This window comes from Anguilla anguilla, chromosome 5 (genome assembly GCF_013347855.1).
Source record: "Anguilla anguilla isolate fAngAng1 chromosome 5, fAngAng1.pri, whole genome shotgun sequence".
Classification (NCBI taxonomy): Eukaryota; Metazoa; Chordata; class Actinopteri; order Anguilliformes; family Anguillidae; genus Anguilla; species Anguilla anguilla.
In genome coordinates this window covers 14,791,578-14,809,804 of record NC_049205.1, presented here as the reverse complement: position 1 = coordinate 14,809,804, position 18,227 = coordinate 14,791,578, and the positions used below count along the sequence as shown (strand labels likewise).

The 18,227-nt window shown below is 45.5% G+C and overlaps 1 protein-coding gene across 4 annotated transcripts in view; it reads left to right on the top strand.

Moving 5' to 3' along the window:
• Positions 1–18,227, top strand: part of LOC118226748 (phospholipid-transporting ATPase IA) — a 124,560-nt gene that overhangs the window by 71,511 nt on the left and 34,822 nt on the right. For all 4 annotated transcript variants that reach the window (XM_035416588.1, XM_035416585.1, XM_035416589.1 and 1 more), the window contains 8 exons: positions 1,406–1,511; positions 3,019–3,101; positions 5,980–6,029; positions 6,549–6,618; positions 7,177–7,261; positions 7,932–8,071; positions 9,193–9,331; positions 12,327–12,391. In XM_035416588.1, coding sequence (XP_035272479.1) covers positions 1,406–1,511; positions 3,019–3,101; positions 5,980–6,029; positions 6,549–6,618; positions 7,177–7,261; positions 7,932–8,071; positions 9,193–9,331; positions 12,327–12,391 — 738 coding nt within the window. The remainder of the gene's footprint in view (positions 1–1,405; positions 1,512–3,018; positions 3,102–5,979; positions 6,030–6,548; positions 6,619–7,176; positions 7,262–7,931; positions 8,072–9,192; positions 9,332–12,326; positions 12,392–18,227) is intronic.

Genomic DNA, 18,227 nt, shown 5'->3' with positions numbered 1-18,227 from the left:
ACGCTCCGTAGGGAGCCCTAAAACGGTGCCTGACAAGCTGGTGAAATTGGGCCTCAGGCCTCCACTTGTACCCCGATTTCACCTCCTCCTTAAACATGCGATTTTACTGCTGCAGTGGAGTTATTCATGGAATTTGTTGTAGGGCCTGTTGTATTAGCGAAAACCATCAGAGGTAATGCTCTGTGGCCAGAATGCGGAAATGTGCTGTATGGGGGCGGGGACACTAGGGGGGGTTGGGAGTGGCGGTCAAGAATACGGCATGGTGTTCAAAACCACTGTCGCCGTCCCACACTGCCCGTGCGTCTTTGATGACCGTCGTCCGTCGCCCACGGATCCGTTATAATTTCAGACAAAACGATATCCACAAAGACAGACTTGCATGCCTGGGCAAGTAAGGTACAAGTGCTGTGTCCCGTCGCACTTGGGAACCTACCCGAGGGAGTAACGAAAGCACACGACAACCAATAAGACGGCTGCAAGCTGTGAATGTGTGTTGTTTTAAAGCAACTGATTTTCTCTCTCTTCTCCCTGTATTTCATATATCGAAGCGGCCATACTGTTATTGTACTCCTCACTCCTCCAGTGCATTCTCAGTGCTCCCTGCACTAGATTCTGATACCAATGTGCCCTAGCATTTACCCGCAGTTTTTCTATTCCTGATGCTGCAAACTCTTATCAGAGGGGTGTCTTCTTCCAGACAGGCTTGATGTTTTAATATGTGATTTTCTCCAGTGCCAATCAATAGGAGATTGGACACCTTATTACTGCCTACATCTCTCTGCCAATAAAATTACTCACTCCTGTCCTCAGCAAGCGTGCTGTGCTTGAGTCCATTCGAGGTCCAGAAAAGCAATTTCATCACGCTCGATCCGATTTCGTTGGGGATCCGTTTTTGCAAAAGCGATTTGATACAAAAAAGGGGGATCCGGAGTATTTGATAATTTAGCTGTTACCGTTTTGTGAAATGAGCACTTTGTTTCTGAAATGCATTGTCTCCATAACCAATGTTGTTATTTCAATTTTATACATGCTAACAGTTTTTGGGGATGATGGGAGAGCCAGTGATGTCCTGCTTGGCTGGCTGCTAGTTTCGCCACAATTCACCTAATTATCTGTTCACACCAAAGTGCTTCACCTGTATTCACCAGCAGGTGTAAAGCCTTATGAGTGTTAATGCAGTGCTTATTAACCCTTTGAAGAGTAGGTTTAAAAAAAAAAAATGTTTATCAAAAATCTTAGTCAGTGTTCTACAACTCCATTGCTTTCCGTTACCAGTAGTGGTTGGTACCTCGACATCACAGTGTTCAGTTAAGGACATTCTAATCACATATTTGTGATATTACACCTCAGAGAGCTAATGTGCTTTTCTGTCCGGTGGATGACTCTTGGGTGTTTCTGTCCCCAGCCCACTGCGCCCGTGATCCTGGAGTTCATGACCATGATGGCCGTGTGTCACACCGCCGTCCCGGAGAGGACCGACGACAAGATCATCTATCAGGCGGCGTCTCCAGGTCCGCCTCGCCTCGCCGTCCACTCTGGCCCTCCCACGAGCTTGTTTCTGCACGAGCGCTACTCGTACAAAATAAAGACGACTGGATATGCAAAGCAAACCCCACAAACCAATTATTAACTTCCCTTGTTGCAGTCATATTCAAGGAAATTGCTGTCATTCCCCCTGGCACTTCCTGGTAATGAGTGCAAAAGTCATATAAAGTCTTCATTTGCCATGAAACTTACAAGCAATTAAGAATGATCAGCGTTTTGTTTCAGATGTGATGAATTTTGGAATGAATTTTAATTCAGGAAATGGTTATTGTCTCTAATGAGCAGTTCTTCGCAGCCTGGTTATGAAATGACATGGAAGTATAAAACATAAATGTTCAATAATACATTAAAAAAAGCATTAAAAGTGTGAGAGCACAACCACATACTGCACATAGTTCTCTCAATGATCTCAAAGAGCAACCTGATTAAAAAGATGATTAAAAAGAATCGCAGTGCAATATAGAATTACAGCGCACATTAAAACAATAGTTTTGTTTCATTCCCTCATTCTTCCGGGACTCCTAGGTTATGGTTTGAACTTTATTGCTCGGCTACTGTTTGACAGTTGCTAGGCAAATGAGTAACGGACACATTAAAGCTCCTGTTGCATGCCTGCTGTGAATTAACTTTGCCCTGTGAGACTGCACTGTTTGAAGTGGAAGCAGAGTGACTTTGTCGTTCAACCAAAGTTCCTCTGGGACTGCCCGTCCTCATCCACAGCCTGTGCTTCGCTTCTTAAAAAGTCCGAGTTTTATCTCAGCTTTTCCCTTAAGCTACATGCTGGGACAGACAAAGCCTTTTGTCTATTAAAAGTTCTGCGTGTAACCGCAGTGGAGATGGCCTAATTCTCCTGCACCTATAGATGTTAAAAAGACCCCTCCCTAGTAAAAAGCAACTTTTTCCGACACGTCATCTTAATGAGAAATAAAAGGGAAAGTTATTATTCGATTTGATCAAACTCACACTCTGAATTTCCCTATGTATTCCCTGCTCTCAGTCTCACCTGGGTGTGTGTGTGGAGCCTCCACAACTTATAATTAACAGCAATTAATTCCCTGTTGATGAGTTTGACTGGGAGTAGAGAGTTGATGAAGTGTGCTTAGGGAAGGTCATTACGTTTTAATTAGTAAGCTTTCTGAGGTTCATTTGAATTACAGTGACTGTGTTTTACACCATTGTTTTTTTTTTTCTCTGGTTGGTCTTAAGTTTTGGACTGCATAAGGTTGTAAAGCAAAGCAGGACTTATTATTTGGATAATATGGACCCATATTATATGAATATATGAGTAAATGACAAAGCAGATTTAACGTTATAGCTTGGTAGCAGTACCACTATCTTGACTTCAACATTAGCACTGACAAAAACCTCTTTTATCAAAGAAGTGGTTGACAAATCAGGAGCAGTGACCAAATATGGCTTCACGTTAGCATTGGGCTGAGTTTACCCATCATTCCCCTTCCTGTTTTCCGCCAGACGAGGGGGCGTTGGTGAGAGCGGCGCAGAACCTGGGCTTCGTGTTCTCGGGGAGGACCCCGGACTCTGTCATCATCAAATCCGTGAGTGCATTGTGGGTCGGAGTGCGTTTCGTCATCCCCCGATCGCGTGGCCACTCCACCTGGGGCTCCTGCGGTCCCAGGCGTATCACTGCCTGTGTTCTGAAATCAGGGGTCAGCGTCTGGAACACCAGGATCGTTCGGGCGTAACTTGATTGCACTCGATTTCAACATTTCAAGCTTTGCGTTGCAAAACGAAAACCGGGTTTCAAAAGAGAGCACGGTGTTTGCATGCGAAATTGCAGCCCTCTTGCAGAGGAAAATAAGGAATATGGAAAGCGGAAAGCAATGCTTGAGTTAGGAAACGGGCGCATAGCCCCTCCAAGCTCTGACCTGCTGCACGCTCGATTTAATTAAGTGACAAAAGGCTGCCTTGATTATTTAGCTTGCCTCTTTGTTCCTGGTAATTGGCTGACCTGATGATGCCGGTGATATAGAGACGGGTCAGATTAATGTTCTCATTTTAATGAACAACGCTCGGCCGCCCTGATTCTCAGAACGCATTTCGGGAGCCTGTGGGCCAGTGAGACCCGTCGCTGCTCTCGGCTGCAATTTCGGAGCGGTCGAGACGGTCCTCGTGGCGTGATTTGCACCCTGTTGGTGAGGCGTATGCTGGAGGTTTGGGACGCCTCATCAGTGAGGTGGCTGTGAATGGTCTAATAGGAAAAGCGCAGCGTATACGCACCAGCTTCCTCCACAGTTTGGTCATTAAAACCAACGAATGCTCTGGAAAGGGAAAGTAGCTTAGATTGCCTTGTAAAAGAAAAGGCAGGATTGGAAAATCCATTGAAGCAAATGGTATAGAATCGGTTTGCCCGTCACAGATGAGCTCGACCAATGGAAACTGTTAGCTGGGTTAAGAGGTGGAGTGCCACGGCCTGCGTCCTTTGCTGGTCTGTATAAAGGCCATAAAATCCCATAATGCCTCAGTGATGTCCTCTAGCCCACAGTAACATGGTTCCAATGCCTCAGATGGATGGGTTGGACTAACCTGGCACGGCCACTCAGAACAAAGTTGAATTGCTTAATCAAACGAATTCTTGGTTTTCATTTTGAAATACCCGAGTGTTTCTAATAAATTGATGGCTCATGTTCAAAGATAACACTGACTGGTCTGTATTCCATCAGAATGTGTCCTAACTTTGCCTTAAAAATAAACACAGGTATCACAATCTTTTTTCTTTTCATTTTTCTTCAGTCATTCTTGCATTTAATTTCTAGTCAGTGTTAAGTAAATATTGATTGAATCCCAACCTCTGCCTATTTTGTCTCTGCAATGAGTCCTTTACATTTTAAAGGTCGTTACTTAGAGTTTGCTTACTGTACAATCATGGATGCATGTTTAGGGATGCACCATGTACGGTATTCAACATCCCTTATACACTGATGTGCTGTGTTGCCTTCATTGTAATGTAAGCACTGTGCAATATGTAATTTCCCCTCTGCAAATGGCACAGTTAAATTTTACACCATGAGATCTTTATGGACTCTTAATTAATGCCACAAAATGCCAATTAAATCTAATCTTGTACGCATTATTTATGACGGTGAAATCTTTGCTGTAGTAATCAAGCATCCCACGACGGCATTATGATTTATGAACAGTATCTGCGGGAGAATCGCCAGGGAGCGCGACGTAGGTGAAATATTACCGAGGTCACACCTTTGGGGACCGCGGGGGATCTGCTTTAAGACGGCGCTTTGTCAATGTAACGGAAATCACTGCAGGCCCCATTAGAAATCACTAAACTGGCTGTTTCGGAGATAACGGCTCAGCTCGAGACTATTGCATCCATTAAAAGCAGTCAGGAAACGGCACCCCTTGGGACACATTGCCCTCATGCTGTTTTCTTCTTAACGGCTTAATTGAAGATTTTGAATGGGGCGACCTCAACCGACCTGGTGCTTCAGGTTTTAATCAGGATAGGGACTGAGGCATATCTTCGGTCCTGGAGGATCATAATTGCCTATTCTGAGATTAAAAACCAAGGTAATGCCTCAGGCCTGAAGGCATAAATACGCTATAAATAATGCTATTTGTCCCATAAAATCCCAGCTTCTGCGCTACCGAAACGAATGGGATGCAGTTGTGATGGCAGCCAATTCGTAATAATCCACACCCATAGGTGTTGACACTATAAAAAGTTCAAGGGATGAGATTTAATGTAGAGCTAACCTTCACAGTTGTGAATGTTAGCGAAGTCATTATTCAGGAAAAAAATGTGATTGAAGAGTGACTTTAGTTACTACACTGCCACCTCGTGGTGCAATCATGCATGCGTGCGTGTGTGCATGCGTGTGAAGATTCATTTCATTTCACAGCATTCCAGATACACAGTTTCCAAGTTATTAAATGAAGTTTTTGCTAAAGCATGAGAGTCAAAGAGCACCTTCTGTTCCTGCTGTTCTGAAACTAATTGAAATGCAATGTAAAAAAAAAAGCCTTTTTAATATAATACTAAAACATTTATTTGGAACCGAGTTCAAATTATCCACAAGCTTTTTATTAAAACCCTTAAGAAAGTCTTTGAGATCTGTTGGATATGGCTGTGTTTCACACCGGTATAATCTGCAAGCCATGTTCCTTGGCTGTGACCAATGTGTGTGAGGGGTCGTCTGAGGTGAACACATTTTAACGCGCACCCCTGAGGGACGTGCAGGATTGGCGGGCATTTAGACACGCCAAGATCATGCATCTCTTCCATAACACCCTTAATTAAAACGTTCCCCCCCACCCAAAATCTGGAAGGGTGTTGTAATGGCTCTCTTTCACGGCTCTCCCGCAGGAAGGGAGCTTTACTGAGCGCCTCTGTACTAATTGAAAAGCTCTGTCGGGTCATTACTCTTTACGGCATTTCTGCTTTCCTTCTCCTTCCTTCAGCTGGGCGAGGAGGAGAAATACGAGCTGCTGAACGTGCTGGAGTTCACCAGGTAGCCGCCGCGTTTCCTTCGCCCGCCGTTCTCTCTGTCCGTCCTGTCTGTTTGTTGTATCCTGTAGCCCAATGTCATTGTTGTAACTGGTAACCAGTAAGAAACCAGTGAGGAAAACAGACTGTGTGGAAATGAGTTTAACTGATGTTCTCAGTTCTCTGGGCCTGGTTATCTGTGAGAAAGTAATAGCCCCACCCATTTCATGTCAGGTTTGGTGAAAAAGTACTTGTTAGATTTATTTGTAATCAGTAAAATTTAGTTTTTTTGGACTTTGCCAAAGTAATAGTTCTGAAAGCCAATTTTCTGCTGCTCAATTTGAGCCACCTCTCGCAGTCCTGTTGTGCTGGCTTGAATGAATGGAGGGTGTTAGTAAGTGTTCTTGCTCGCCATGTGTGTATTTCACGTGCAATTCCTTGCTTACTGTGTGATTATCATAATTACAGTACGTACTGATATTTGGCTTGTCATTGCAGTATGTTACTTATTTACGTGATCTGCCCCTTCTTTTGTTTCCCATAGCAACCGGAAGAGGATGTCGGTTATCATGCGCACTCCTTCGGGGCGGATCCGGCTGTATTGCAAAGGAGCTGTGAGTCCACCTTCTCATTTCAGGCAGATTGTTAGATGGCTAAAGCCAGAGGGGTCCTCATGGACGTCTACACAGGAAACATGTATTCTGCATTTGTACTAGTCTGTGTAAAGGGTCCCCATTTCTATTTAAATAGCTGTAGTTCCTCTGTTGGAAATTGAAGTTAAACAGCGCCTGGGGCGGACCCCTATGCCTACACTATCTTTGGTCAGTCCTAGCAGGAGTTTTATAGTTTTATTCTAATCTCCAAGGTGCTAATTACTGTCTGTTGCAACAGGTGTCGCTATCCTCATGAGAAAGAAGCTATGCTGTTGAGTTTGTGGAAGCACCAGATTGTACTGATCTAGACTAGACTGATTTGTATTCAGTCTTCTTCTCGTTATCTTGTGAAGCTAACGTGCAGCATTCTGTATTCAGTGTGTGAGGCGTAGTGGCTCATAATCGTCTAAACATCAGACTTCACTGATGCTAAATAGCCGCAGCTGGAGGGGCCCGATCTTCTCTGTGTCAGTCTGCGGCGACCGTGACCGGTGACTGTGACCTCTGACCTCCCCGCAGGACACAGTCATTTACGACCGGCTGGCCGACAGCTCCAAGTACAAGGACATCACGCTGAAGCACCTGGAGCAGTTTGCGACGGAGGGTGAGCTGGAGCGCCGGGCGTCTCTCTCTCTCCCGACTCCTCACGGGCGCACTCAGTCCGCGAGCTCATTCGTTTCGCCAGCGCCGTCATATCAGGGACGAGCTAACCCCGCCGTAGCCGCGGCGACACCGTGTCACTGCCAGCCGATGATTCTCATCAGAAAGCAACAGATACACCCCTCCCAGCTGCTTTTCTTTTGCTATGGTTACCTAGCTTGCCGAGCCTACTGCTCTGCGCTGTTCTGCTGCCACCAAGAGGAAGGATGACAATATGCAAGTCCAAACTGATTTCCAGTTTTGATTTTATTTTTCCCTAACCGAAAGAAATTCAGTTGCATTTTTTTAATGAAAATAAACCCTAGAGAAATTTATCCTGCCAACCACACTCCAAATCCATAAACGCTATAGTTCATAATTGTTTGACTGGACAAACAAAACCGATTACATGGGGTTCTTTCCCTTCATAGCCTAGGTGTCTTTTAATTAGCAGCATGTATGGGAGATGTGGGTTTAATTTAGGATAGTATTACAAAAACCAGCATTGCTGTAACCTACTCTGTAAGGCCGGCTAAGTTCAGCTATTCGGGAGCAGGCTGATACTCTCAGTGAACGTGTCACCTGGGAGGTCAGAGGTCACAGGTCACTCTTGGTCTTTCTCTCCTGTTCGGCAGGGCTGCGCACGCTGTGCTACGCGGTGGCCGACATCTCGCAGGCCACGTACCAGGAGTGGCTGGACGTGTACCAGCGCGCGTCCACCGCGCTCAACAACCGCGCACTGAAGCTGGAGGAGAGCTACGAGCTCATCGAGAAGGTCGGGGGTCACTGATCCGTCCCAAAATGCCAACCGCTCTTCACACAATCACAAAATCTAATCCCAGGCTACCTCAAGTAAATTAAGAGGTTTTATTAAAGAGTATTGACGTTGGCTGTCCGTGGATAGTCATTAAGACAGTAAATTCACAGAAAACTCTTCTTTGGATTCATAGTACATTGGCCTGAAAACCTAAACATTTTAAGCATTTATATTGATTTGTCTTTGGGCGAACCATTGCTTTAAAGTTCCGGGGCTTGGGCTGATAGTGAGACCCTGCTGTGGAACTGATAAAAAATCAACAAAAAGAGAAACCCACAACAAAAAGGGAAACCAAATGTAGAAATTTAATTTGGATCCCTGTGAGATGTCCATCAGCTAAGCAAACAGGCTCTTCGATGATTTATTTACACACTAATCCACATGTTTACTCAGCACACAACAAGGGCAGTGTGTGCTACTTTGCGCCTGTCCCTGGCTGTGCTGGGTCACAGAGTTCAACGTCTGCACCCACTCCCAATGCTAATCTCCAGCCCGGTTTCCCTGGCCTGGTTTAATGTCCAGCCCGGCTACTCTGGCCTGGTTTAATGTGGGCCGTACCGCTAACGCTAGCAAACCGCAGTGATAGTGGGGCCAGCTGACCAGGGGCCCCGGTGGAGGGAAACAGGTGACTGGGCTCATAAATCACTTACAGGCTGCCAGCCCAAGCACCATGCCCAGATAAATCAGTTCAGTCTACCCCCAAAAAACACCCTCCTTCACTGGAAGGAGTGCAGATCTGCCGTTCACCACTTGGTGGGAGCATTTATCTGTTTTCTGACACCCTGCCCACACAAACTTGCATGTGTGGTCACACGCAGAAACACACACACACATACAACAACAAACACACACACACATAAAGCCCTCGCTGAATTCTTGAGTCAGTCGACCGTGTTAAATGTGAAACTACTGTATTTTTCAAAGGTTCTGATGGGAGAAAACTAGAGGCGAAATGACAGAGATGCCGTTGCCTTTCTGTGCAGTGAAAAAAGTGTTCTCTTTTCCATTTCTTTACCCCTTTCTCATGATCAGTGATAGGTGTTAAATAGAATATCTCTCGACTCTTTCTGTCCCTTTAGAACCTGCAGCTGCTGGGAGCCACAGCCATCGAGGACAGGCTCCAGGACAAAGTCCCTGAGACCATCGAGATGCTTATGAAGGCCGACATCAAGATCTGGATCCTGACCGGGGACAAACAGGAGACCGCCATCAACATCGGTAAGGCACATCCCAGGATGCCTTGCTCAAATAAACACGGAGAGACTCGCACACAGGTGAAATATATCTACGTTATGATACTGAGCACTGAAGCATCTCCTACAGAAGATTATGTCAGCTTTTTGAGCCAAAACAGGAGTATAATTAGTTCCCTTAGTTATGTGCCTTGGTCTTTAGCCTGATTTTGTTGTTCCATGCAGTTGGCAAGGGCCTTGATTCAAAGGCTGTAGCAACAGTACCTCTGTGACACACACACACACACACAAGGATGTCTTATAAGCTAAGAAAGGTCCGTCTGTGAACGTACAGTATGGGGAAACTGTTAGCAAAGCTGTCAGCGCTTATATGTTCACACAAGACGTGTATTACACAGATTCAGGGCCTTCACAAAGAGGACATGGTTTCCCGCCCTCAGATGTGACGACGTTAGCCTCAGCGCTAACGCGTCGAAAATAAATCCTATTAAGCGCAGACATGAACAGTGGATGTTTAAAGAATGAGGTCCACGGCCACCTACCGCCGCCCTGAATCGGCCCTTTGTCCAGTAATAAGGCGCAGGAGAAGTGACGCAGGTGGTGGAGAGGTAGTTTTATATCTGTGTAGAAAGGCCGAATATTTATTCAGTTTTGACCCGTTTCCAAGGGCAGCTCGGCACCCCTCTGCACCGATTGATATTCACAATTCCCACCACCCCCCACCCCCATCCTCGCCCCCCGCACCTCTGAATTTCTGGAGCCAATTAAAATCCAGCCATGAAAAACAGCTCTAAGTCCACTGCAGTGTGCCATGTCGTAAAAGTATTTACCCTAGTAAAAAACTCCTTCCACATAAAACGTCAGTGTGTGAAGGCCTATACACTTATATAAAACCTTCATGTCCGCAATTTGTTTTGCCAGGAAAGCCATCTGTTGCACTTTTGGTCTTTTTACCTGAAAAAGACAGGTTCTGATTGAGAGATTGAAAGAGAGAGGCAGACTTGGACAGGGGTGATAGATAATGCTTAGGTTAAGTATATCGCACCCTCAGTGTTGCTGTGGAGACTTTATTACAACATCACAGAAATTATAGTAACACCTTATTTGACCTTGGTGTGGTCACGGCCTCTCTCAGGGTTTTTGGTGGAGGGGGTTCTGTGCGGAGTGGACTGTGCTGGGAAGGAACGGCACCATGCCCATATTTTTAATGAAAGCACACTGGTGCTGGTCTGTGTTCCTACGGTGCAGGCCTGCTAACAGGGCCCTGTGTTGGTCTTGGCTTCCCTCTTGGACGAAGCTAGCAAAAAGGCAAACGCAGCCCGCTCTGCCAAATTAAACACGGGCCCAATCGCCCACCGCCTCTGGAACAAGCCGGGCTCTCCTCATTCCCTCAAAATACCCCCCCCCCCCCCACCCTTCAAACTCTGAGCATCTTCAGCGACCAACCCCCCATACCCTCTGGAAGGTCCATTTAATCCCACGTGTCACACCCCGGCATTCCCCCTGCTCACCCGGGAGCCACTAGAGTTTAGTTCCGCCCGAGAGAGGAGAAAATAAAGAAAGTATCATTTTTCCCCGGGCGAATCGGGCCGGGCTCGGTCACGGTGCGCGGAGCCCGTAAGATAAACACATTACTCAGCGCTCGGAGTCGCGAGTCGCCCAGGGGGCTGACGTATGGCCATCAGTCACGCCCGGGGGGGGGGGGTGGGGGGGGTGGGGAGAGGGGACGCTTCGTCGGTAAATATTTGTAAATTAGCCCATTATCACTTAAGAAAACAATCCGTCGTGCCCAGGGTTGCGACCCGCAGGGTGTTAAGGAGAGAGATTTACAATCTGGAGGCGAGATGCAGTCAGACAAGCCAAAGAAACCCCCTGTCATCTCACACAGGCTCTCACACTTAGTTAACAGCATAGGAGTGAGGTCGTGTTATGTGAAGGTTGACCTGCTCTCTTATCCTTAGTAAAACTATCTTTCAACTGAAATCTGTTTTGCCATCATTCAGTTGTGCTATACATAATTGCTAACCACAGAAAATAGCACTGGGGAAAAAAGTAATAAATTAATAAATATAAAAATTATAATTATAATGACAAATTATTGTAATAATAGCAACAATGGGTGTTACTCATAAGGCATTGATTGAAAACTGCACTGAAAAAATAGTTTATTGGACAGGCCTCAATTTCAATTTGTTACGCCTATATTTTTTAGGCTTTATTTTTTTCATTTGAATAAACCTAATATTTTCAATTGAGAAAACCTAAAACATATAGGTGTAACAAACTGAAGTAAATTGTTTAGGTTCATCCAGTAAAATATTTTTTCAGCGTATAAAATTGAATTAATATGTTAATAATATTTGAATCTGTCATTGAATAACCAATAGGAACAGCCCAAAGGAACAATTAAGCAATTAAGTTGGTAAAAGAAAGAACATAACACACATTCCATGTTGGTCCACTGATACTCTTTGTAGTTGTTAAATGACGTCCAAAGGATTAAATTCCTTCCGTATTTTTTTATTCAACTGCATTCCCAGCTCAATTACGCACCAGGAGAAAAGACCGGAAAGTCTCTTTTATGAGAGTCATTTGTCACACGCATTTTTATATGTTGTTATTGGAGTAAATTAATTGCTGCAGGCCTGCCAAAGATTCAGCCACATTGACACTAGCTCCTGGGGACCTTGTGGTGAAAGCACTCTGGAAGCTGGCAATAGTGCGTTCACCGCTAGTCATCTGAAGACTGCAAGTCATCTGCGCTCCACAGCAGTATTGGAATGTCGCAGGAAAAACACGACAGCCCTCGCAAACTCGTTTTTCGGACAAGGGTATGATTTGTACGCGCAGAAGATTAATCGAGCCCCGTGCGTTAATCTCATATTCTATAGGCTGGAAATGGCCTCGGGGAGATTGCCTTATGAGGTCGTATTTGGGTGAACTAAAATAAAATAAAATAAATTTGTGGCTTGTCATGTTTTTTCAGGTTCACAGTTGACATGTGTGTCTTCCCCCCTCAGGACACTCCTGCAAACTGCTCACCCGTAACATGGGCCTGGTGGTGATTAATGAAGGCACACTGGACGTGAGTACCGACCGCCTACCTACTTCCCCTTCCCATCTCCACCCATAATTCTCTCCTTTTCCTTTTCCGAAACTGTCCATCCCAGCCAATCACAGGTGGAGTGCAAACTAAAAGAACACAAATGGTTTATGGCAACCTAAACTAACCTGGCCAAATCTAATGTGTGTTTGTCAATACTAGCATAAAGCTACATGTTCATTCAAGAAGTATTTGCATTAGGAGGACGTTTAACTCAATGAAATCCCAAAGGGATACCTATGTCCCATTTTAATACAGTAGATGGCTCTACAGTACCTGCTAAATAACTGAAAATCTCCATGTCTTAATGTTTTGGGCAAAGGAAATTGATTGTTCATATTCTGTTACACTGGTAATCCATGATGTCGCGTCTACATGTCTGCACTAGCATATTGAATGTTAGCCAAGCGCTAGCATATCGCACGTTAGCCAAGGTCCATGCTGTTCAGGGCAGGGTTGAGATCCTTAAGGATAAGATGCGGTTTGAATATCATACTGGGATATGCACTGTCTGCATTTTTTAGTTCTTCCTTCTTTTGAAATTGAAATGAACGCAGCCTTTTAAGCAGTCTCTTTTTTGTGGACTGGACTGATTAGTATTATGATTTATTGGAGCCTCCTCACGAAGAGAGAAGGGAAACCTGAGCTGTTTCCCTCCTCCCAGAGCGCTCTATGCTTTCCCTCCCTCCTCTTGCTTTCCTTTGTCTCCTCGTGCACTCTCTCTGTTTTCTTTCTCTCACTTTTCGTGCATCTCTTGGATCAGTCTCTGTTCTGCGCCTCTCCGATTCCCTTCAGGCCTCCTCTAGTTCCAGCTGTCTTCATGTCCCTCTTCGCTGTGATCTTCAGTCTGTTTGTTCCGTCTGCTCGCTGCTCGGCCCCTCAGCTGTCTCTCCTGTGTTTTTGATCCCTATTCTATTTCTCCATCTTTCTGTCTCTTCTGACCTCACTCCTTCTGTTTCTCTTGTTTCTCTTTTGTCTTTGCTTTCCCCTCATTCAACCTCTCTCGGTGCTATGTGTCCTCTCTCTCTCTCTCTCTCTCCCTCAGCCCTCCCTCCTTCCCTGGTTGTAATACTGTATGTCTTATTGCCGGTAGTTTGATTGACAGTGAGTACAGGCTGTGGTGAGTTCAGACAGCGCGGTTGGAGGCGGGACAGCCCACCTGTACAGAGGAAGCAGTATCCGATGCCGGTGCAGGAACCCCCCCGCCGTGCCAAGCGTGTCAGCCTGACGGGGGGGCTGACCTACAGCTCTCAGAGGGGGGGCGTGGCAATCCGCCCCGTCAATCTGTGGGCCGCCGTGTGCACAGCGAGAACAGGCCGAGGTGCAGTCACGGCATGTGGCCAGACAACACTGCAGGACCAAGGCCTTATTCGAGAGGCACTGCCAAGATTTTTCTCTGAGACTTCCAATCCACCATGTCAGTCATGTTGCAGAACGCTACATTTAATCTTCCCCGGTGGCAATCAATTTGTGGCCATTAAAACTACCTGATGACATTTCAGAGTTTGAAATTAATGACATTTTTACAGCTTCAGTCAGTTCCAATGTAAGTTTGAAAACCGCTCCAGGGCTGCTGGAGCTGTTCTCTCAAAATAAATTTACCACAGATCATTTAGCATTTTACTGTTTCAAAGTTCCACTGACAATGGAATTGTATTGAATTCGATTGAATGTTTGAAAATGAAGCAGAGAGAGAGTTTTAGCGCTCTGTAAGTAGACAGTGCTTCTCAAGCTTGGTGAACGCTCCACACATTAACCTGAGCACTCCCTGGATGCACCACAGTAACTTCTCTCTGAAAAAGTCGGACATGTTTAATGAAAAGACAAGGGCCCACCAGTGGCCATTTTGAGGATCACAGAAGAGAGATTTGAAGTGGATAATTGGAGATCATGACCAATGATCCATGGCCAGCTATAGTGTCCGAGCAATGAAAAGCATTTATGAGATAGTTGGGGGGGAGGGAAATTGTAGTGCTTGTGTCTACGTGTGTGGTGTGTGTGTGTGCTGTGTGTGCGCACGTGTGTGGAGTGTGTGTGTGCTGTGTGTGTGCGAGTGCACATGTGTGGTGTGTGTGTGCATGTGTGTGGTGTGTGTGTGTGTGTGTGCTGCGTGTCTGCGCGTGTGTGCATACGCATATGTGTGTGCGTGTGTGCACACATGTGCATGTGTGTGTGTGTGTGCATTTGTGGATGTGTGTGGACATACAATGTGAGAACAGGAATGGGCACACAGTTTTGTCAGCATCATCACATTACATCACGGCCCATGTATCACATCAGCTCCTTCTCGGGCCTGTAATTTAGGCACGGAACGAGCCGTGTGTTTGTCAGCATCCCTGAATGAGTGCGTGCGTGTGCGTGCATTGCAGCGCGCGTTACACACGCGACGGTGGGTGGTCTGTCGAGCCGAAGCAGAGCAGAGGCGCGATTACTCATCGGGTTGATATCCCCCCTTCGCAGAAACTCCCGGAAGCCCCCGGGGTTCCCGCCTAACGGGCCGGGGCGTCTGCGCGGCTCTCACCGGGCGCGCCCGAGGAGCCCCGCGCGTCGACGGAAGCAGAAGCGTGTTTGCTAACGGGACGCCTCCTTCCCCGTCCGTAAATCAAACGAGGGCCCGGCCTGAGCCGGCTCAGCCATAACAAAGAGACCCGGAGAGGAGCCGCGCGGAATTAGCGCTAATATCCTCGTGTAAGAGGCGCTGGGAACTGTGGGGTTTAGCCCCGCCCCCCCATTACAAACGGCTGCAGGGTTTCCTCCTCCCGACTGTGACAGTTCCCAGTGAAAGCCTGATTAATCGTAAAGGTCCCTAATTAAAGTCCCATAAGTCCTGTGCGCGTACAGTCAACAGTCGGACTGTAATCCGCTAACCACATAGTTCACTTTCCTCCGTCACTGATGCTGAGGTGAGGACATGCAGGGTGTTTCTAAATCCTAAATAGGGTCTGCCTAAATAGAAAATATAACCGATAACTCAGAAAATACTCAATCTTTGATGCCATATGCCAAAAGCAGGAATTCAACCAACGTAATGAACCAAATAGCCTGCCATTTAAAGAAAAAAATTCCTATCAAATTTTATTGTTTATTTCCAATTTTATTGTGTTTCTGACATGATATATGTGTCAGAAATTGTCTTTGCAGTTTTTATCAACACAACACATTCGTTTGGATCATAGGGCCAAAGGCCCCACATTGGACAGACCAAAGATTGTGTAAATGTCTGTTTGCAAGCGCTCATGGACCTGTGCTGGAAGAAGTCCAAAGTCAGCAGTTCCCTCCACACATTAGGCCTGCCCCAATGAACATGCGTACACACACCACCACTGTCTAAACAGTGGGATTAGCATCTCCCACGCACAGACGCACACACACACACACACACACACACAAGCATTTAGCCTTGCTGCTGATTCCCCTGACCAGCACTCTCCTGTAGAAATGCTCTGTTCTTTTTCCTTCTCACGTTCTCTTATGCGATTAGTTCAAATAAATCCAATTTAAATGTATTTATTAACATGACACACTTAATAATACATACTGCCAAAGCATGTAGAAAATATAACAGTGGAAAGAAATGTAAACACAAAAATAATAAAAAAATATAAATTAGAAGTCACCGTATTGAAAGTAAATAGTTAAAACCCATTCAGATGAACAGGGGCCTCTTTCTGTCTTGCTCTTCTCTCTGTGAACCGCATAGCCCCAGGGTCTCACATATTTGGGTTTTGGGTGCTGTGTCGCTGGATTTTAGCACGGACACGTTCCCCCAGGTTGTGGGTGCTCACCCCGGCGTTGGCCTCCTATGGGTCCCGCCCGGGGGCCCCGAATCCCCAGGAGCCTTTTAGAGGCGCATGCCAGAGGTCTGCGGTGATAGATGGGTGGGGGGCTGCCTCTCCAGAAAAGGACCCCTCCCCCCCCCCCCCCCCCCCATCGGGCCCACTGCAGGCCCCCAGGCCGAGAGACGGGACCCTGCTAATGAGGCGGAAAAGCTCTCCCACCTCAGAGCCGCCCGTCACCACGCTCGCGTAAACAAAGCTTGTTTTCTTTCATTCGTTCCGAGGGGACGGCTTTTCCGTTATTCGAGGCGTGACATCATCGCTGCCCTTTCCCTCCGGGGCTTTCTGATGCGTTGGGCGGCCAGAGCCCACCGCGCTAGTCAGGTGTTTAATGTCTTTTCCAGAATTGGACACGTAGGAATGACTCGGACAGCTAACGTCTGTGCATTCAGCTCAACCTTAATGTGCTTAGAGACACGATCAGGCAGCAACATGCAGTAAAAACAGATGTATTGCATCCCAAGCGGTTGTCATGAAGTCATTAGCCTAGCTGCAGAATTAATAAGGAATAATAAGCAATCAAGTGATCAGAAAAACAATAACGAGGAGTCTAGACAGCAAGACTTAAGGGTCTAGAAAGCATTCTGATGAGAACTGGAATGGATGAAGTTTGTCATTCTTAAGGTCTTCTTTTTCCTGCTAAGTTGCATTTTAGATTGATTCCTTATTGTTTGCAATTAGTCTAATATCCAATTTGTATTCTGAGTGGTGAGAGGCTATGGTTATGATGACATCTTCTAAATATCTAGATAAATGTTCATGAACACCTCTTCTTAGGAACAGAAAAGCATACCCATCTTAAGCCTGAGAATTGTATTTTACTATTTTAACTGTATGAAAGTTACTATTGCTGTAGTTATAAGGACGATTTGTGGCATGCTGCAGTAGCATCAGCTACATGCCAAGCTAAGGTGGCTTCTCTGTATTGTTCATTATTCCCAGAAGCATTGTCCTTGGATACGGGCGCACAGTCTCTCTGTGTGCGTTTTCTTTTCTTGCTCAATCTCTGTGCACATTTTCCTTTCCTTTTCATTTACTTTGTTCATCTGCTCTCCCTGCTCCTTCCAATTCTGTATTTGTTTTTTCTCAAGAAAATGATCCATTTCTCACTGAATAAAATTCATTTTGACTTCCATAAATTTATTTAAAATGTACCAACTGACTGCATAAAAGATTGTGCTGTGCATAAAAGTAAAACAAAAACCAAAGAAGTGTTTTGGTTTTCAGTTTTTTTTTTTTCAAGGTTTCCTTCTAATTCTATCTGGAGCCAACCAGCTGGTTCGTTCATGTTCTCTTGTGCTGATGGATTCAAACACGTGTGTCCTCGTTTCGGAGTAATAGGCCCAATGAGCCTGGTCGGACCAATGCAGTATTTAACCTTCTCACATGGTAATGCTTGTACAGTAGGGTACAACCTTTCTGCCAGAAAACATGCAGCCTCAGGCAGTTTTGACCTGAGTGTCGCTTTAAAGGTTAAATTTGCAGGTCTGTTAGCTTGCAGTTCATCCATACCTTCACCGGTTCTTGTGCTCCTCAGGATTCTGCTGCTCTGGTATTTAACAAAACACAAATGTTGAAGCACTTTTTTTTTACTTTCCAGACATTACAGTGCATTAAAATATGTTAATATTTGTTAAGAATCCCCAAACTCTGACCAGCTGCCTCTCACTGTGGTCAAGGAACAGCCATTTTGAAAGCAAAAGTCAAAATAATATTTTAGCGTTTATGTGTTAAAAACTGGAATGGGATAATCCTGAGGAACTTGAGCACCAATCATGGACACACACTACAGGTTACAATTAATAAATCTCTGTTTTCTGAATGATGTATAGGGTTAAAATGCACACTCCTCCTTTATTTTATTAGTTACAAGTGAACAGTACTCCCTATTTTATTTATTGTACTCATTAGCATGCTATAGCATTACTTCTGGTTAACATGGAAAATGACATTCTTTTGACATTTTCTTTTTCAAGTGCCCT